Source organism: Ictidomys tridecemlineatus, chromosome 3 (assembly GCF_052094955.1).
Source record: "Ictidomys tridecemlineatus isolate mIctTri1 chromosome 3, mIctTri1.hap1, whole genome shotgun sequence".
NCBI lineage: Eukaryota > Metazoa > Chordata > Mammalia > Rodentia > Sciuridae > Ictidomys > Ictidomys tridecemlineatus.
Genome location: NC_135479.1, coordinates 157,801,831 through 157,824,379, shown reverse-complemented (window position 1 = coordinate 157,824,379; position 22,549 = coordinate 157,801,831). Strand labels below are relative to the sequence as shown.

Below are 22,549 nucleotides of genomic sequence, written 5' to 3'. Positions count from 1 at the left end.
TTTATATAAAGTATTAATATAGCTTGATAGAAAAGGAAACAGTGTTTCTCTTTATATTTACATGTTTATATATATATATGGCAGCTAAGAAAATGCTGGATCACAATGCAATGAGGAAACAAGGGAATAAACATTAATGGTGGGATGTTAAAAATGCATACACTTCAAGTAATTCTATTTCAAATGACATCAGTTTAAGGATATTAACTACAATATCTTCATAACAACAAAAAATAATTTAGGGTTCATTAATTTGGGTTAAACAAACTTATGAAACTGTCACAAACTGATCAAGTTCTACATGTACTGCTATTCTGGAAAAATTCCCAAGATATGCCAATTTTAACAAATGGGTGTTATGTGTTCACTCTTATAGTATTGTGCAGAATAATTACCACTGCCTTAAAAATCCCCTTTGATCTAACTCTTCACCTCATTCCCCACCAGTTTAAACACTATCTTAGTTTTGACTTTTTCAGGTCATATAATTGGAATCATATAATACTTAACCTTTATGAATTGGTGTTTTCGATTAGGGATGTACATTTTATGTCTTCAAAGATCGTTTATTTTTAGCACTGAACAATCCTCTATTGTGCGCTACAATAAGTTATCCATTAAATCATACTTGGTTTTATATAATTATTTGTTACACATTATGAAATTCAGATTGATATTACTTGTTTGGTCTGATATTGATATTCTAGGATCTTTTTGTGGTTTTGGTACTTGGGCAATGCTGGCTCAGAATGAAAGGAAGCAACATTTCTACTTTCTTTTTTTCCTTAAATGTTTGCCTTAACACCAGTGAAAGTGTGTGCCTGATGCTTTCTTTTTTAAATTTATCTTTTAACTGATACATTAAAACAAAAATTAGACATATTAATGTGGTAAGGTCATGTTTCAATACATGTATATACTTTGTAATGCTTATTAAGTCAGTTAAGCAAACTCTCTTCAAACGTTTATAATTTATGGTGAAATTTTTCAAAATTCTTTCTTCTAGCTATATATTACTGTTACCTAAAGTCACCTTACTGTGAAATAGCACACCAGAACTTTTTGATTCTAACCAACTCTAACCTAATTGCCATTGATCAATCTTTCCACATCCTTCCTCTCCTGTACTCGTTTTGGAAGGCTACTGATTGAGCAGTTCTTTGATAGATATGGGCTTTTCATATCATCTATTGCTGCTTATATGTATCTTGGTAGTCTGTGCATCAAGATACTGGTCATTTCATCTAAGTAACCAAGTCTGTGGGCAGAGTTGTATTGAATAATAATAATCCTTTATTATTCTTTTCATATCATGGGATCAGTACTAATGGCCACATTCACTTAGTGGATATGTGCGATTAGTATGTAACCTTTACAAGTTCTTTTTTTATTAAAAAAAAATCTCCTTCAGTCAGACTTGAAGGCTAGAATTGGGTAATTTGCCCTCTGCTCCTCTGATAAGGCAGTTCTTTTCCTTGTTAGGTAGACATACTACAAAAAGTCTGTAGAATGTTCTGGGTAAATTTCATTACTCTCTTTGCTCCAACTTGGGTTAAAAACGAAGGAAATTTTGTGTGATGACCTTGAAGAACCTGGTAGAGCTGTCAGGAGAAAAGCCTGAGCAAGTATCAAGGTAGAGTGAGAACTTATTACAAACTTCCAACAGCATTCCAATTTTTCTATTCAATATCCTGTTCTGATATTTCCTTGGTCCTTTTCATGCAAATGCCCAAATGCTGTGTATTGACATAAGACAAGCCAAGTCTGGCAAATTCCTAAAGTTCTCAGTGATTACTCTGTCTTTCCTACCTGCATTCATTACTCTTCCTATCAGTTGGGTGGCCAATTTGAATTCAAAACTGCCTCCTTTCTTTGTTATAAGTCTCCTGAAGTGAGCTTGGGAAGGTACTACCTCACAGTACATTAGCCTGCAGGAAGCCCATGGGTTTGTTTCAAGTCCTCAGATCCACAAAAATTCTAATGACCTGGGCCAGTTACGTAACTCTTCCACACTGAAACCCAGGATAGCTGATATGTTAGTGTTTTTGCTCCCTGTGGGACATTTTACTATTGGCTTGATGGGTTTAGAAGGACACTGGGCAAATTTTTTTTTTTTTTGAATTTGTGGAACTTTCAAACTAGCTAGTTGAACCATATAATCATTGCTGCCTTGCTACCTTGAGTCCTTGGGGAAAATATGTATTTTCATGGTGTTCTAGCTGAGTGTCATAGTTGCCTATGGTCCTCCAAAGGAAGGCTGACTGGAAAGGTCCTACAGGTCTAGGTAGTTCAGGTTCTAGCAATTTATCAATGTTACTATTAAAGTGTTCCTATCAATGTTTCAAGTACATTTATATACGTATGTATGCACCTATGAATATTTATGTATTAATCTATATATTGTTTACAGGATGGAGATTTATCTGTAACTTGAATTATCTGATGGATATAAGAAAAACAATAATTTTTTTTTCATTTTCTTCAGCTGTCTTCTTGTTGTGAGGGTGAAAGACAAGTTCTCTGTATGTCAGGTAGAAATTGGAAGTAAGGATCCTTTCTAAATTTTGAATTTGGCATCATTTACTTATATTCAATCCCTTAATTTCCTTCAATTCCCCAAACTGAAAATCTCATTTATAACTTACATAAAGTTAAGGGGATACTATCGCCCATATAAAAGGACGGATATAAAAGGACATAAAAAACTAAATTTAACCATATGTAATAATCAATGAACTAACCCTAGGAAGAAACACAGACTGAAATCAGCACAATGATCTAAAGTTAAATATACATCCAAAAGACCTAGCAAATCAGATATTATACTACTTGGATCAACCTACAATAGCAATAACCAAAGTTTCTTACTCACTAGCTCAAAGATAGTAGCAATTCAACTGATGACTTCAAGCAGTCTAATAATCTCCTGGGTATTTGCATAACATGCCATTCAGACTACTTGGTTCAAGATGACCTTGCTTACCATTCTCTTCAGTGTTTTAACACAGCAAGCCCCAAATATGTATTACTAATTTATTGTTCTTCTTTGTCATATTTCAATTTTCTAATACTCTTAAAACTCTTTATATTATAACCAAAGATTTATATTTTTCACTATTTTTGTAAAAATCATATGTAAGTCTTTACTTTGGGTACACAGAAATAAACATTTATGGACTTTAAAAAAGCTAAAAATGACAAAATAGGTAAACTAATTTATATTAAGTTGAAAATTAATGAGGCTATTACACATACGTAGCTTAAGTATAATTTAAAAACTGGTTTGTTCTTAGGGTTCATAAATCTGTCAAGAGATAGAAATACAATGAGATCCAAATCTGAAATATATTGTTTTGTTATTAAAATATGGCAAACTATGTCTAGGCTTTCTATACATAATCGCTTCTAGGAAGTTGAAAAAATCATGATGTGTAACTTCAGGACAAATTTTACAGGCACTCATTAATTGGAAAATACTGTGACATTCAAGGGAAGGCAGATTTAAAAATCCTCTCTCCTAGCTATTTTGAAATACAAAAGTAATTGCTGTCAACCACAAAGACAAAAATATTTACTTCTTAAAAATAGCTATTTAAAAGAAATAAATTATATTGAAGTGCAATCCAGACTAGTAGTCAATAAAACTGTCACTCTAGTTGTAGACAAACATGATATATAAAGTTTTATATTCCATTTCCCATCAAGGAAGATAAACACTAATTAATAATCTAATTAAAACCCATAAAGTTCATTTCTGAGTTATTTTTCTAATAAGTGCATATTATTCTCATTTCATAGAATACTAAAATGGGTTAAACTTTCTTTGCATAAAACCAAAAGTCAAATTATATATAGTCAGAAAATCAAAACCTGGCTTTAAAAAGTTAAGTCAATATTTATTATAAAATCTAAGAATACCAATAAAGTTAATCATAATTTCATTATTTGGAACCTATCACTATTCAGTTCTCATTATACATTCATGAATACATATATACACACACATATCTTAAAGAGAGACATGTAAATCTTTTTTTTTTGAGGTTGGTTTATTGCTTTTTCTACTTCACAAACTGAAATCAATTTCTATGTACTTTAAATATATTTCAAAATCTGGATGTATTTTATACTGATTAACCAATCTCCTACAATATATAGTCCATAGTATATAGGACAGTTTCCAAATTTCATGCGAAATTAATGTTGTACACAACTACTAATGTACCTAAATCCATCCTTATTTCCTTAGGATAAATTCCTAGAAGTAAAATTGCCCAAAAAACTCATCATAATTTTTTTGGGGGGGTGGTGATAAGAGAGATGGAACCCATGGTCCCAAGCATGATAGGTAAGCACTCTCCTACTGAGCTACATTCCCAACCATTTTAATTTTTGAGACAGGTCTCACTCAGTTGCTCAGGCTAGCTAGAACTCCACTGGCTGGGATTTCAGGAATGGGCCACTATGCCCAACTATACCTTTGGGGAATTTTCAATCGAATTGGTTGGTCTATGTTTTGAATCATGGGTCATTCTTCCTGAGAATACCACAGAACTTTAAATATCTTATTCTAAACTAAGAAAGATAGGCTGTTTTTAGAATCCTTTCAGCTCTAACATGCTGATTAACTGTATTACTCAAATCACTAGGTAGGAATTCATATTACAATTCGTGAGCAAATAAAATTTCTACTTAATTGAGCATGAACAATGCTATTTTTTTGCTAGCACTAATAATAAGACTTTGATAAAAGGATAAGGATAAGTTTGATAAAAGGATAAGGCCAGATACTCTTACTAAAGCACTTTATTTTTTTGTTAAGTGAAACAAAAATACAACTCTCAAAATAACTGAAGATAATATAATGGAAAGGCAAACTCATTCACTACCAAATCGTTGCCAAATGCTCTGCTTCTTACTGCAAAATTAGTTTTAAATATAATAAAACCAAAATCTGGGCTATTCTTAATCACTTTGAAACTGCCATTCTCTTATTAGATTTTTTTGTAGGTATACTAGGATTAGCCATTTTCAAGATTCTAAGAGTATAGAAACAGTAGGTCCTTGAGGAATTAGAAACTGAAAAAAAAAATACAGCTAATATAGAGGAAAAATGCTTGCTTCTCTTCATAATGAATGGCTTCTATGAAGAAATATTTGTAGCTCAATAAGCAAAAAAAGAATTAGGACAGCATATATTCATGGGATATTATAATTATATTTTCTCTAGTGTATTTAGGAAATGCTTAGATGAAAACACGTAGAAACAAAATAGGCCTCCCAGTCTTTGAATATCAACAAGAAAGTCATTTTTGATACAAAATGCTTAACAGTTAAGACCGTATAAAATTTCAATGTGATTTGCATATTCAAAAGAACCCCTTTACTTATACACTACAACTAAGTACTTATCAGGATCATTATGCACATTATTTAAAAAATGCAAAACATCTGCCTATTTTGTTTTAAAATTATCTTTGAATGCTAGCTCAGTGAAAGCTAGAAATGTATAATTATGTTCTTAATCCAAAAGACATATTCACTGAAGATAATAAACATTTAATACTTATCAGTGATCACTGATAGAGCCCAGGAAAGTGATGACACAAGCATTCGTAATAAGAAGGTATTAAGAGACAGAAAGTGATGAAGAATATTAAATAACTGACTTACCTTGAGCGCTTAAGTATGGATTTTCTTCTTCAGAAAAATCAAAAGTAGGTTAAGATTATATTTTTAACAAGTCTATTAAAAATATACATATAGAGTACAATAAGTCTCCTCATTATCTACAGAGGTTATGTTCCAAGATATTCAATGCCTGAAACCTAGTACCAATTTTTATAATATATTCTTTCCAATAATACATAGTTACAAATAGGTAAATAAATTAGGTACAGATTAACAATAGTTAATTAAAAAAACAATTATACAATATACTGTAGTAAAAGTTATTGAAATGTGCTTTTTCTGTCAAAATTTTATTGCACTTACTTTTTGTGTGTGTGTGTGTGTGTGATTAGGTAAGATGATACTAAAAGATGCACTTAACTGATTTCTCTCCAGAATATCCAAATTGTCAGCAGTGCTACACTTGTGGTTTGGGCTTTTAGTAAGTACTGTAAAATAAGAATTACTGAAACACAAGCACTCACTACAATACCTCAGCAGTTAATTTGATAACTGTAATGACTACTAAATGACTATGAGTAGGTAACACATAAAGCATAGACACTGGATAGAGATGATTTATGTCTCAAAATAGAGTTAAATGATTCCATCATAGTACTACTAAGTATTTAAAGCTTATGAATTGTTATTTTTGGACCAAGATTACCCATGATAACTGAAAATGAAGAAAGTAAACTCACAGATAAAGTGGGAATACTTCATTTGCCTATCCAGGTCTATTTAGGTCTTTAAGAATAGGCAAATTGAATTCTTTAAATAAACACATACTTTCTAAAATCAGGTTAGAGCTTCACTATCCAGTAGGATGGTCAATAAAATAAAATTAAATTAAAAATCCAATGCATTAATTGCACTGGCTACATTTGAAGTACTAAAGAGCAATAAGTGATTAATGGTTATGGTAATGGACAGCACAGGTAAAGGATACTACTATCATCACAAAAAATTCTATATGGCAGAACTGGGCTAGGCTATGCCTAAAGATGCTTAAAAAATTTTTTTTGGGGAGAGGGGTACTGGAGATTGAGCTAATGGATGCTTAACCACTGAGCAACATCCCTAGCCTTTTTATTTTGAGACAGGGCCTCGCTAAGTTACTTAGGGCATTGCTAAATTACTAAGGCTGGCTTTGAACTTGTAATCCTCCTGCTTAAGCCTCTCGAGTCACTGGGAATTCAGGCGTGTGCTACTGTGCCCAATCAAGAAATACTTAAAATTATAAAAATATGATTTTCCTTACGTTTTAGTTATTCAAATATTTATTTTTTTAACTTTTAGTTTTCACTTTGTAAAAGCATTCATTCTTCAGTTATATCTATCCATTTGTAGAATTTCTCACATTAAAATATACACGTAATTGCAAGAGACTGAACCTCAATAGAATAATTTAAAATGTCTTACTCTGCACAATACTTTTAAAAACAATTTGCAGAACTGAACAAAATGTAGATAAATATAATAAAAGTAGTGTAGATGTATATTCCTTGATGTAATAAAATGCAAAAATATATTTAACTTTTAAACATAAATTCAGAAAATTAGGGTTGAAAAACAGAAGTGCAGCTAAATTCACCTGAAACAAATAGAAATATAGTGAAAAGAGCAAATTAATAGCTATAATGGTATAGCAATAAAATCAAACAAAAATACTAAAATGTTCCTTTGAACAAAATAATATTTAATCTATACTTTTAAAATTAAATGGCACAGAGGTTTTCAAGATGGAGGCATAGAAATTGCTTGGCTGAGTGCTCCATGGCATAAAAACAACAAAGCAGATATGCAGCTTCTCCACAAATGAGGTATTGAAAACCTTTAGGGACACTAAAGTCCACAAGGTAGAAACTCTGCTGCTTCAGATCCATACTGTTATATGGGTAGACATACAAACAGCATGAAAAAACAAACAAACTAACTGCCCCAAACTATTCTATTCTAATAATAGAATCCATTGATATCACAGTGGAAAAAAATGTCAGAGAAGAAGTCTAGAATGTACATAGTTAAACAGATCTGTGAGGTAAAGGATGGTACAAGGAGTGAAATCAGAGAGAAAATACAGGGAGTAAAAGATTATGTCAATAAAGAGGCAGAGATTCTGAAGAAAAAGAAAAGAAAACAAAAAAACCAAGCAGAAATCCTCAAAATACAGGAATCAATAATCCAAATTAAAAATTCAAATGAAAGCATCATTAACAGACTAGAACATTTGGAAGACAGAGTGTCATGCAATGAACACAAAATATATATTTTGAAAACAAAGTTGAACGTGGAGACTATGAACATAACTTTCAAGAAATAGGGGAAAACCTGAAAAAACCAAATTCAAGATTTATTGGGATAGATGAAGGCTTGGAGAAACAAATGAAAGGACCATACAATCTTTTCAATGAAATAATAACTGATAATTTCCCAAACCTAAATAATGAAATGTAAAGTCAAATACAGAAGGCTTAAAAGACCCCAAATATACAAAATTAAAACAGATTGACATCAAGGCACATTATTATGAAACATTCAGAATATGGACAGAATTTTACAGGTTTCCAGAGAAAAACGACAGATAATATTTAGAGGGAATCAACCCAGACCCTCAAAACTAGGAGGTCTTGAAATAATATATTCCAAGCTCTGAAAGAAAATGAATACCAGTCAAGAATACTATACCCAGCAAAATTAAGCTTCAGAATTGATAAAATAAAAACATTCTATGATAAACAGAGTTAAAAGAATTCACAACTAGAAAGTCTGCACTACAAAACATACTCAATAAAATATTTCATAAATGAAAAGTAAAAGTGAAAATCAGCAAAGTACATTAAAAAAATAGGGAACCAACAGAGAAACCAATTCAAATTAAAAACCAGAAATAAATCAAAATGACAGGGAATAAAAATCATCTCTCAATAATAACATTGAATGTAAGTGGCCTAAATTCATCAATCAAAAGACATAATGGGCCAGTTTGGATGAAAAAAACTGGACCCAACAATATGCTGTCTACAAAAGACTCATTTCATAGGCAAAGATATCCAGTAAAACCATGGGGAAAAACATATTCACACAGAGCTCATCAACAAGCAGGGGTTTCCATTGTCATATCAGATAAAGTAGACTTCATGCCAAACTTAATCAGAAGGGACAAAGGACATTTCATATTGCTTAATGGAATAATACATTAACTAGACATAACAATTGTAAATGTTTATGACCCAAACAATAAAGAATCTATGTACATCAAACAAATCCTTCTCAACTTCAAGAATCAAATAGACCACAACACAATAATACTGGGTGTCTTGAATACAATTCTCTTACCATTTGATAGCTCCTTCAAATAAAAACTAAATAAACTATGGAACTAAAAAATACAATTAACAACTTAGACTTAAAAGACATCTATACGATCTCATCCATCAATGACTCAATATACTTCGTTCACATAGATCCTTCTCTAAAACAGACCAAATCTTAGGCCACAAAGCAACTCTTAACAAAAATAAAAAAACAAGGATAATATCTTGCATCCTATCAGATCATAATAAAATTCAATTAGAAGTCAATGATAAAATAAAAAAAAGAAGGTATTTTAACACCTGGACATTAAATAATATGCTACTGAATGATAAATGGATAGCAGAAGAAACATACTTAAAAAATACTTAAGACTTAAAATGAGAATAGTGATACAACATACCAAAATCTCTAGGGTAGTGCTAGGAGGAAAGTTCATTGCATTGCACTCATTCATTAAAAGAATAGAAAGTCAATTAATAAATGACCCAAGTTACATCTCAAAGTCTTAGAAAAAGAACAAATCAATACCAAAAGTAGAAGATGACAGGATAGAATAGTAATTAAAATCAGATCTGAAATCACTGAAACAGAAACAAACAAATAAACAAACAAACTGAAAAAAAAATGGCAAAACAAGTCGGTTCTTAGACCTACACAAATTGAATGAGGACGACACAGAAAATTTAAATAGATCAATTTCAAGCAATAAAATTGAAGATGCCACTAAAAGCCTACCAAAGAAGTAAAGTGCAGGCCCATAGGAATTCTTAGCAGAGACTTTAAGACCTTCAAGAATAATTAACACCAATCTTCCTCAAAAAATTCTATGAAATAGAAAAGGAGAGAACTCTTCCAAATTCATTCTATGAAGTTAGTAACACCTGAATACCAAAATGAGACAAAGACATATCCTGGAAAGAAAATTTCAGACCAATATCCCTGATGAACATAGATGTAAAAATTATTCATAAAATATTGGCAAATTGCATACAAAAACATATTTAAGGGGGTAGGGATGTGGCTCAAGTGAGCGCGTTCACCTGGCATGCACAGGGCAGTGGGTTCGATCCTCAGCACCACATAAAAATAAAGGTTCTGTGTCCACTGAAAACTAAAAAATAAATATTAAAAAAAAACATATTTAAAAGATAGTGCACCATGATCAAGTGGGGGTTCATCTCAGGGATGCAGGGTTGGTTCAACATACGGAAATCAATAAACATAATTCATCACATCAATAGACTTAAAGACAAGAACCACATGATTATCTCAATAGATGCAGAAAAAGAATTTGACAAAATACAGCCACCATTCATGTTCAAAACACTAGAAAAACTAGGGATAGTAGGAACATACCTCAGCATTACAAAAGTTATATATGCTAAACCCAAGGCCAATATCATTCTAAATGGAAAAAAAAAAATGGAAGTATTCCCTCTACAAATTTGAACAGAACAGGGATGCCCTCTTATACCACTTCTATTCAACACAGCCCTGGAAAATCTAGCCAGAGCAATTAGACAAAGGAAAGAAAGGGATACAAACAGGAAAAGAAGAAGTGAAACTATCACTATTTGTTAATGACATGATTCTGTATTTAGAAGATCCAAAAAAATTCCATCAGAAAAGTTCTAGAGCTCAAAAATGATTTCAGCAAAATAGCAGGATATAAAATTAACACCTATAAATCAATTGCCTTCCTATACATCAGTGTCGAATCCACTGAAAGAGAAATTAGGAAAACTACTCTATTCATAATAGCCTCGAAGAAAATAAAATATTTGCAAATCAATCTAACAAAGGAGGTGAAAGACCTCCTCAAAAAACAAAAATAAAAACAACTACACAACACTAAAGAAAAAACTGAAGAATTTAGAAGATGAAAAGATCTCCCATGCTCTTAGATAGGCAGAATTAATATTGTCAAATTGGCCATACTACCAAAAGCACTAAACAGATTCAATGCAATTACTATTAAGGTTCTGATGATGTTCTTCATAGAAATAGAAAAAGCAGTCATGAAATTCATTTGGAAAAACTAAAGGCCCAGAATAGCCAAAGCAATCCTTAGCAAATGTGAAGCAGAAGGCACCACAATACCAGATCTGAAACTATACTACAGAAGTACAGTAACAAAAAAAAGCATGGTATGGGTATCAAAATAGAAATGTAGACCAATGGTACAAAATAGAAGACACAGAGACAAACCTACATAAATACAGTTTCTCATACTAGACAAAGGGACCATTAACATATATTGGAGAAAAGATAGTCTCTTCAATAAATGGTGTGAGAAAAACTGGAAATGCATATGTAACAAAATGAAATTAGTCCCCTATTCTTACCCTGCACAAAATTCAACTCAAAGTGGATCAAGGACCTAGGCATTTGACCAGAGATCCTGCACCTAAGAGAAAAAAAAGTAGGCCCCAATCCCTCCATTATGTTGATTTAGGAACCAAATTTCTCAACAAGACTCCTAAAATGCAAGAAATAAAATCAAGAATTAATAAATGGGATGGTATCAAATGAGAAAGCTTCTTCACAGCAAAGGAAACAATCAAGAATGTGAAAAGAAATTACAGAATGGGAGAAAATCTTTGCCACTTGGACTTCAGATAAGAGCATTAATCTCCAGGATATATAATAACTCAAAAAACTGAACACCAAAAAAGACAAATAACCCAATCCAACAAATGGACAAAGAAATTGAACAAGCACTTCACTGAAGAAATAGGATCGGTTGACAAATATATGAAAAAATGTTCAATATCTCTAGCAATTAACAGAAAAGCAAATTAAAACTACACTGTGATGTCATCTCACTCCAGTAAGAATGGCAATTATCAATAATACAAGTAACAATAAATGTTGGTGAGGATATAGGGAAAAAGGCACACTAATACATTGCTGGTGAGGCAGCAAATTGGTACAACCACTCTGGAAAGCATACGGAGATTTCTCAGAAAACTTGGAATAGAATCACTATTTGATGTAGTTATTCCACTCCTTGGCATATACCCAAAGACTTGAAATCAGCATACTATAGTGCCTTGGCCACATCAATGTTTATAACAGCTCAATCCATAATAGCTAAGCTATGGAGCCAACCTAGGTGCCCTTCAACAGATGAATGGATAAAGAAAATGTGGCATATACACAGTGTAGTATTACTGAACCATAAGAAGGTTCGCATCTATTAGTAAATGGATGAAACGGAGATTATGCTAAGTGAAATAAGCCACTCTCCCAAAACTAAAGGCTAAATGTTTTCTCTCATAAGCAGATGCTAACTCACTCATAGGTGGGCAGTGAGTCGGGAGGTGAGTTTCACTAGATTGGATAGGGAATAGGAGAAGGGAGGTGGAATGGAAATGGGAAAGACAATAGAATGAATTAGACATAACTTTCCTATATTCATGTGTGAATACATGACCAGTATAATTCCACATCATGTACAACCACAAAAGTGGGGAGTTACACTCCATGTACGTATGATTATGTCAAAATACATTCTTTGTCATGTATAACTAAAAAGAATAAAAAATTAAATATCCCAATTACAAATTATTTACACATTAAATACATATCAGTATAATTAACAACAAATACATTTCTGAATATGTAGTAAGAATAGAATTTAAACTCTCCTTATGTAAATCATAAGAAATTTATAAGCGATGGGAAGAGTAGTTCAACATACATTTTACAAAAAAAAAAAAAAATATATATATATATATAAACTAATATACCTTACAAACTGTTCTTTAAATTAATTTTGTTAGATGATGTATTCATTCAACAGCTATTTCTTAATTTTTATACATTATTTCTGATAATTATTCACTGTATTTTTTTCCCCAAATTTAAGAGTTTCTGCTATTTATCTTACTTCATGTTAAATGCAATAATAATTATTTTAAATTCACTGATTTCTCTTAGGCTACTTTAGAGACAAACTTCTTTGTATCATATCTCTTTTTACTAAATAACTGTTTTCAACATATTAACCTTTCAAAATGTTTTAAGAAAGTTTGATTTTAAAACCTAAGTAAGGTCATGTGCCCAGTGTAATGTCATTTCCTTCAGTAACAGACCCCATTTACCATGGTAGTCCCATAAATGATATTGCCTAGTGATGTCTTAGCTATCTTAGTTTGTGTAAATATGATCTATGATGTTCTCACAATGAACAAATCACTTAATTATGTATTTATCAAAATGTATCCTTGTTAAGTGACACATGACTATAATCACAAATGAGGGTAGACTAGGAAAACAGTAGTTTAGAAAGACAATAATGCAGGTTTCTTAAGAATACTCTAACAAAGAAAGCTTTAAGCAATAAAAGCCAAAACCAGAAAATAAAAGTTAAAAAAAATTTCTAATTCAAAACACCAAATAAAACATGCATCAAATTATGATCTTTACTAAATTATTAACTAAATAAGAATTTCCCATTGTTTTGGAGTCACAAGTAACCTTCTTTAACCACCCCCCTCCAATACATAAATACACTCAAATTATCATTATTACAAATTCCAAAATGCCATGATGTCTATATACTAAGATTCACAGTTTCTGGACTTATTTTTCCACCACTTAAACTGTGAATCATTGCTATCATATGAGAGTGTTTGTTCAACTCTTCTTGTTGAAGTTTCACCAAATTTTCTTTTTCTTCCAAACGACCTTCTAATTGAGCCTTTTGAACCTCTAGAGAGGAAGCCTATGGAATTGGGGATTGGGGTAGGAGAAAATGAAAAATTGAGAAGAAAAATAGCTTAGTATGATTTCTCTTTAGGTATTTTAAGATCCTTTATTTTTCATTTGTGTGTAAGACAACCATTTCAAGATAACTATATAATGTGTATTATATTGCAGTTAGCCAAATTATATGGTAAAAGTAAGTAATAATATAATGTAAATTAGGAAAATACTTTCAAATTATCTTTTTAAGTCAATAGCTAGCAGCTAAAGTTTTGCAGAAATTACTATATACTACATTAAAAATTACTAAAAAATGCATTAAGGCAGACAACAAAAAATGTAAAAGTGGTATTAAATTTTATGTCTCTCCTATTACTCATGGTTTATAATAGCTGGTAGCTTAATTGGCCAGAGAGAATAATTCATGGCTAACACTCAAGTTGGGTGACCATAAAATAGAAAGAGCATTATTTTTATTTTTGGAATATTTATGACCATGATTCTGTTACTTCAGACTTCATTTTTTCATTTTTAAATTACATGTATTAATATTAAAGTATTAAAACAACATTTGTTAATCTGAAGAAAATTAAGAAAAAATGTTTGTGTCCTTTGCAAATTACAAAGTTCTAAAAAGCTATGAAGGATGATTATAAGCAGAAATATAAGTACTTGCATATTCCACCAAGAATCCCTTTCTATATTTTTTGAACACTTGAAAGCTGTAAGTGCTGGTATGCAGTATACATTCAATAAATGTTTGTTGATTTTATGAAAAACAGTGTTAGAGAGCTCTCATAACAAGTGACAGTCAAATGGCTTTGAAATCCTAATATCTTTTAAACAAAATTACAAATAAAACAGAACATAAATTTATCCTTTTCAAATGCAAACGAGTCTTACCTTAATGCTCAACTCTTTTCTTATCTGTTCTGTTCTGTTTAATTCTTTCCTAAGGATATCAATGGATTCTTCCTTATCTTCCCTTTCCTTTTGTAAGACTTTAATCTTTTCTTCTTGTGCTTTTGTTTTTTGATGCAAATCTTAAAACAAACAAACACCAGCTATGTATTCATTTATTTATTCATTGGTCTTATACTGATATTACCTTAAAAAAGCATTAGTAACTATTATAAAAGAAAAAAAAAAGCAATGAGTAAGATATAGAGATATCTTGCTGGGGCTGGGGCTGAACTGCAAAGTGCTCGCCTAACATGTATGAGACCCTGGGTTTGATCCTCAGCACTACATAAAAATAAATAAAATATTGTGTCCAACTACAATTATTAAAAAAAAAAAGAGAGATATCTTGCTGCAAATACATGCTTTTACAGAATTTGCTGATTAGAAATTACCATGAAACTCTTCCACTATGTGAGTATAGTACAGATATTACCAAGTATTCATTCCATTCCATTCCCTGTTTCCTCTGTTATGAATATAAATATAGTATACATCAAAGACAGGAAGAACAACTCTCAAGAGCATAAGGGTTAGGAGAAAAAACAGTGGGAAGAAAACCATGAAAAATTATATAGGTATGTTTCTGTGCTCTAAGGCAAGTGAGTTAGAACAAAATGTTTTTATACATTATTTCACAGATGCAGCATTAAGAAACTAGAAGCTAAAAGTTACCTAGCACTGCCACCTGCTGTTATGCCTCTTAAAATTTTTAAAAGAAAATTATTTCTTGTACCCCTAGATTTAATAAAATTATATATATATATAGTCTTTTCAACTTGGATCAAGCTAAGGAAACTACTTCTATGAAATATTACAAAAAGAAAAGGGAAGTTGTGAGTCTCATTTAAGGTTTAAAAAAGTTGAGAAGTAAAAAGTAATTAAAAAGTAAAAGAAGCCACACATGCATTTCTTCCAATGCAAAACATGCTAAAAATAGGCAATTTATTAAACAAGAAGTTACTTACTTGCTAATTTACATTCTCTATCTACTAACTGGTTTTGGACTTCTTTTCTCTGTTCTTCTTTTTCTAGCAATTGGGTAATAGTTCTGAAGTTAAAAAAAGAAAAACCATTGGACTACATTATTTGTGACATTTTGTTCCCAAGTATTTCTTTTCTTTTTTTATTATTGGTTTTTCAAAAGATTACAAAGCTCTTGACATATCATATTTCATATATTTGATTCAAGTGGATTATGAACTCCCATTTTTACCTCGTATACAGATTGCAGAATCACATCGGTTAGAAATCCATGTTTTTATATACTGCCATCCTAGTGTGTCTGTTGTATTCTGCTGCCCTTCCTATCCCCCATCCCCTCCCCACCCCTCCCCTCTCTCTACCCCATCTATGGTAACTCATTTTTCTCTCTCTTTTTTTCCCTTTCCCCTCACTTCCTCTTGTATGTAATTTTGTATAACAATGAGGGTCTCCTTCCATTTCCATGCAATTTCCCTTCTCTCTTCCTTTTGTTCCCAAGTATTTCACAAGAAAATATCACAAGAACCATAATTACTTGTGAAATCTGCCAAATATATATTTTTCTTTTGTAAAATCCCAACTAGAATATATAAGATATTAGGATAAAGAAATCTTACTTTTCATTTTGTTGCTTGAGTGACTCATTCAACTTTTTCACTGTCTCAATTTGTTTATTCAGGGAATCACATGTGATCTCCAAATCTTTATTCTTCTGTTCAGTAGTTTCATTTCTGAAATGACAATGAATTGGTAACTTTATGAAAGAAAACACAATGGAAAAAATAGTACTAATAAGAGGAATGTTATGAACAAACCGATTTCAATGAACTCTAAGATAGTAAAGATATATTCAGGTTGACTGATGTGGTTAAAAATTAATATGAAATAGAAATATGTGAGACAAGCTGGGTGTGGTGGTACATGCCTGTAATCCCAGCAGCTTGGGAGGCCTTCGCAGGAGGCAGAAGGATCCCAATTTCAAAGCCAGCCTCAGCAACAGGTAGGCACTAAGCAGCTCAGTGAGACCCTTTCTCTAAATAAAATACAAAATAGGGCTGGGGATGTGGCTTAGTGGTTGAGTGCCCCTGAGTTCAATCCCTAGTACTAAAAAAAGAAAAAAAAGATATGTGAAGAGCTATGTAATGTTTTGAACAACTAATAACAATAATAAAAAAGAAAATAAGAAATATGTAAGACATTAGCCTTATTTTATGGATATAGTTTCAGTTTACCTACTAAAAGTTTTAGTTTCTTACTTAGCCACTAAAGAAGTTTTATTTTTGGTGGACATAAGCAGGTCACAGTAAAAAGATTAAAACAAACAACTAAAAAACCCTAATCAACAAAAAAGGGTGGCACTGGCCAAATGTGGCCAACAGAAATACTTCATCTGTGGTAACCGCCTATTAAAACCCTTCTCTCTCTGTAAGAACTATTTCTTTTCCTCTTGCTTAAATCTTACTCTTTCACACTCAAAAAAAGAAAAATAAATAAAGATTTCATCTATCACACAGTATATGAATTTGAATACTTTTATTGAATTTGAATACCTTCAGATACTCCTGATAATTAAAATGAACACTCCCTTAACAATTAGCTTCCCTTTATTACCTACATGGCAACTGAAATTTTACTTTTGGTGGCCACAAGTAGGTCCCAGATGGACCACAGCTTACATCCTTACATGTTAATCTGATTTAACACAGAGTGCATGTTATCAGTGGTGTCTCAAAAGTTGTTGGGGGAAACTACCCTGTTTAGAAATGAATTAGTCGCCACAAATATTCTAGATGCTGCTCAACTTCCACTATTTTTATTGATAGACAAATAAACAAATAAACCTTGCAAAGTTAAAAATTTCTACATCTATATTAACACAATTTTAAAATAAGTTAAAAAAAAGTTCCTCTGAATGTTTTCATTTTTATTGTTTGCTAGAATATACATAATAGTTCCTGGTCTTCCTGGAAATTCAGAAGTTTTAAAAATGGTCTGAAAGTTTGACAAGGGATGAAAAAAATAATCAAAACTTTTATTAGTAGGAATAAGAATTATATGACTATAGATCTCTATAAGTTCTTATAGATGAATCGTTGTGTATAACCTTTTTAGATATAAATCTGAAAATATCTGTCAAAATTTTCAAATGTACATACTCCAGTAATTCATCTATAAAACTTATTCTACTGATCTGTAGTCATAAAAGAAAATACATATAATTTAACATCATTAAGAGATGACTTAAACACAACCAAATCTCTCTGCTATTAAGGTTGAAAGTTAGGAAACTACCAACATACAACTATTTTTTGAACTGCAGAAATGACAACTCATATGGTTTGACCTGATGATAACTGTAACAACTAAGTTCATTCAACAATTAATGAGGTGCTAATTATGTATGAATCAAGTACCATTCTAGGCTTTAGGGATTTTTCAGTGACCAAACAAAGAAATTTGTTCTTATGGAGCTTACATCCCATATGATTGGTGACTATATGAATAAAAGAAGCACAAAGTTAACTGCAAAGAAATAAAGACACCTGTATTCTATTTCCAAATTTACTAATGAGTTTGAGGAAGCAATAGTTCATTTCACCAAGACTCAAGTTTCTTAATAACTACTTATTTTATGGGGTTAGCAAAATATATGAAATGCTTGCAAAAGAATCTTAGTATCACAGAAAAAAAATATAGTGTGTTCATTCTAGGTTGTAACCTTAGACAGAAACCTTATTTACCTCTGAAGAAGTTCCATGTAAGATTTTGTCAGTATTTCATGTTCTTCGGCCACAGTCTCTAACTTCCTATTATGCTGAAAGAGATGCTCGATATCACTTTGGGCTCTTTCTGACTCAACTTGTTGTGACTTCAGTAATACACTAAGTTCTTCATTTTTTCTTTCAACTTCTCTTAACATACCAGCAAGTGTTCGTGCCTTAAAAGAAAACAGCAGACTATCACTTATATATAACTATGCATCATCCATAACATTTTAGTTAACAAATCACGTTACAATGAGGTCCATTAAGAATTTATACACAGCAATTCACTTATAAGAACTTATTCTAGAGATCTATAGTCATACATCTTAGTGCATATAACTTAAGGTCATTAAGAGATGAATTAAATACCAACACCAAATCTCTGTGCTATTATGTTAAATGTTATGAAATTGCCAATATACAACTACTTTTGACCTGCAGAAATGAAAAAAATGACATGGTTCAACCTAATACTAATTGTGACAACTAAGTTCATTCAATGATTATATTGCTTAGCTATCCATGATTTAAGATTCACCCAGTATCAAATAAGCCAGTATCTACCGACTATAGTTACATTAATCATATATACTTATTACTTAACTGAATTTTTAATAAATAAGACATAGGGTGAGTACTCCTATCCCCAATGCTTGGAATAAAAGTGTTTCAGATTTCAGATTCTTCAAAATTCTGGACTATGTGTACATACATAATGAAGTATCTTGGGGATAGGGCTCTATCTAAACACAAAATTCATTTCTTTCAAATACACCTTACATAGATACTCTGTGTTTTGGATTTCAGAATTTTGCATTAGGAATGTTCAACTGTGTTATTATAGTTTTATATTTAGTAAGTCATTCTCATAAAAACAATTTCAGATGACCAGGCTAAAGGAAATGAACAAAAATTTAACATAAAAGTAGCTGCAGGGGCTGGTGTTGTGATTCAGTGGTAGAGTGCTTGCCTAGTACTTGTGAGGCACTGGGTTCGATACTCAGTACCACACTAAAATAAATAAATAAATAAACAAACAAACAAATAAATAAATAAAAGTAGTTTTAGCTATAATTAAAGGTTAGCCATTAAAAATAAACTACTAGTTACATACGTCAGTTCTTCCATTTCATGTAAGAATTAAGAATAAGACCTTAGTTACATCACAGATCCTTAATACTTATTAAGGTGGCATACTCAAGAACATAGCAATATTTAATAAGTGACATGAAACATTAAAGAATAAAAATAACTAAAATGAGAAATGGATTATCCCTACCCTTCTAGCCTTAAAAATACTACTTACTTTCAAATGCCAAATAAAAACCTACATCCTACTCTTGTTTGTATGACGTAGACTATAAAAAAGTAATATCAATTACTGTTGTTTTTATGAGAAACATTTCTAGTACATGAATAAAATATTAAATTTTCTTTTTAATCTTTATTTACCTATTTATTTATTTATATGTGGTGCTGAGGATGGAATCCAGTGCCTCACACATGCCAGGCAAGTGTGCTACCACTGAGCAACAGACCCAACCCCAAATATTAAATTTTCTAATAAAATGCAAGACATGTCCAATAGACATAGAATATAAAAATGCACTAGGAGAAAAGATGGAAACAAATTATTTCAATATAATTAATTTTTTAAATTTATACTTAAGTTCAATATGTGTCACTAATTTTACTGCCTTTAAAAATCCAAACAACTTTATCATAATTCATTACAAATAAAATTAAATTGGGTAGATTTGTTTGTGACTGATGGGAATTTCATATTACTGAATTAAACTCAGACCTATAAGGTATACATCTTATATATATTTGTACATAGCCAGTATCAATCTTACCAAGCATCTACCATATGCTAAATATGTGCTATGTATGGCTTAGAGATGCACAAAATTTCCAATGTCCCAAATAAGGGGAAGATAACAGTATTTGCACATAATGTGAGAAACATTATTAAGCACAGCATTGACACACAGTAAAAGAACAGGCAAACACATGAATGGGTTGGAAAAGATCATAGCAGAATTCTGGGAAATAGAGTTATTTAAATTGCAATCTGAAGACTATAAGGAGTCAGGCAAAGAAAGAGAAGTTGTTCTAGACAGGAGACAGAAATTAAAAACATAAGAAAACACAAAAGTATGGCAAGTTTTAGAAAATGCAAAGTAGTCTAATATGGTTGACTTCACTAAATAAGAAGCACTAGATATGGATAAGGAAGTAGTTGTAATCCATATATGCTACACTAAGAACAATCAATGATATTCTGAGAGCAATGGCAGCTACTGTGAAGGATATTCAGCACAGAAGGGATAATCAGATTATTGCTTCAGAGATCTCTAGGGGTGGGGTGAAGAAGAGCAGAACCAAACATAGGAAACAACTTTGGCTTTAGTATAGAGGGTGGCTGAAAATAGAGTACTAGACTCATGCAGGAGGACTCATTAGAGGTTCTGTTGTGACTCTTCCTATGAAAAAGAAAAAGGAACTGACCTATAGTAAACAGAATTAGGAACAGACATAAGGCAGAAGAGTGTAATTTTTAGGAGGTAGAATCCACAGGACTTGGTGAATAATTATAGGATGTAAACTGTAAATTTTAGATATCTTACTTGGAAACAGAATAGCAGTGGGAATATGTAAGAAAAAGTTTATGGTTTTTTAAAATAATTTTTTAAGTTGTAGATGGATACAATCCCTTTATTTTAATTATGTATTTGTATGTGGTGCTGAGGATTGAACCCAGTGCCTCACAGGTGCAAGGCAAGCACTCTACCACTTACCCACAACCCCAGCCCAAGAAAAACGTTTTTTAAAGGGAAAGGTGATTAATTCACTACTAGTTATGATGGGTTTTAAGTATTTGCTGTACACTTAAATGTAGCTGTGCTTACCATAAATTGGGAACACTAACATTTTAATAATGGTTAAAACCAAAAAATACATAAAGAATATCAATTAGATAGAAAACAAAATCAAAAGATAGACTTAACCATAATTAAAGGGAAGAAAGTTTCAAAGTGGAGTAGATGCATCAAATCCTCAGGAAAATACATTTTGATTATAGTAATAAAAATATAATATCGTGCATATGATTTACTTCATTCATTAAATTTTCTACTAATCAGACACGTCTTTATATCTGCACATACCTCTGTTTCAGCTTGAGTTCTTTGACAGCGATACTGAGCAATCAGTCTATCAGCTTGTGCAAGAGCTAGAGCTTTGGCTTCCAAGAGATCTTGTAATCTGCTTTCCTTGGACTGTTACAAAAACATCATTAAATTTTATCAATTTCCAAAACAACTATTAAAACTTTTCAGAAAGTTAAAATAAACTTATACTCACAGCTAATGTGGAGAGTTTCATCTCATAAACATCCATTATATCAGATATTCTCACATCATTTATCTGATCCTTGACCTAAGTTTTTAGATTCAAAATCGGAAAATTGTTAACATGACAAAAATCATAAAATAAATTCCTACTTTGCAATTAAATCATTAAAACTTAATGATGAATAACAAAGAAAAATAAAAGAATGTTATATCAGATGCTCGCTTTGGCAGCACATTTACTAAAATAGGACTCCTTTGGTGCAAGAATTAAAATCAAGAATCAATAAATGGGATAGATTCAAACTAAAAAGTTTCTTCTCAGCAAAAGAAACAATCTGTGAGGTGAATAGAGAGCCTACATCTTGAGAGCAAATCTTTAACCCTCACACATCAGATACTAGTACTGTAGTACTAGTATCTCTAGTGTATATAAAGAAATTAAAAAAGCTAAGCACCAAAAAAACCAAATAACCCAATCAATAAATGGGTCAAGAACATGAACAGACACTTCTCAGAAGAGGATATACAATCAATCAACAAAAATTAAAAAGTTCATCATCACTAGCAATTAGAGAAATGCAAATCAAAACTACCCTAAGTTTTCATCTCACTCCAGTAGAATGGCAGCTATTATGAAGATAAACAACAATAAGTGTTGGTGAGTATGTGGGGAAAAAGATATACACTGCTGGGGGGACTGCAAATTGGTGTAGCCAATGTGGAAAGCAGTATGGAGATTTCTTGGAAAACTGGGAATGGAACCATAATTTGACCCGGCTATTCCTC

The 22,549-nt window shown here is 31.5% G+C and overlaps 1 protein-coding gene across 1 annotated transcript in view; it reads right to left on the bottom strand.

Moving 5' to 3' along the window:
- Positions 1 to 13,353: 13,353 nt before the first annotated feature.
- The window catches only part of Cip2a (cellular inhibitor of PP2A), a 37,450-nt gene continuing 28,254 nt past the window's right edge, over positions 13,354 to 22,549 (bottom strand). Inside the window, exons 15-21 of the mRNA XM_005335578.4 lie at positions 21,774 to 21,848; positions 21,578 to 21,688; positions 18,384 to 18,580; positions 16,260 to 16,373; positions 15,627 to 15,709; positions 14,602 to 14,741; positions 13,354 to 13,717 (exon numbers count right to left, since the gene is read on the bottom strand). Coding sequence (XP_005335635.2) covers positions 13,547 to 13,717; positions 14,602 to 14,741; positions 15,627 to 15,709; positions 16,260 to 16,373; positions 18,384 to 18,580; positions 21,578 to 21,688; positions 21,774 to 21,848 — 891 coding nt within the window. The 3' untranslated portion in view covers positions 13,354 to 13,546. The remainder of the gene's footprint in view (positions 13,718 to 14,601; positions 14,742 to 15,626; positions 15,710 to 16,259; positions 16,374 to 18,383; positions 18,581 to 21,577; positions 21,689 to 21,773; positions 21,849 to 22,549) is intronic.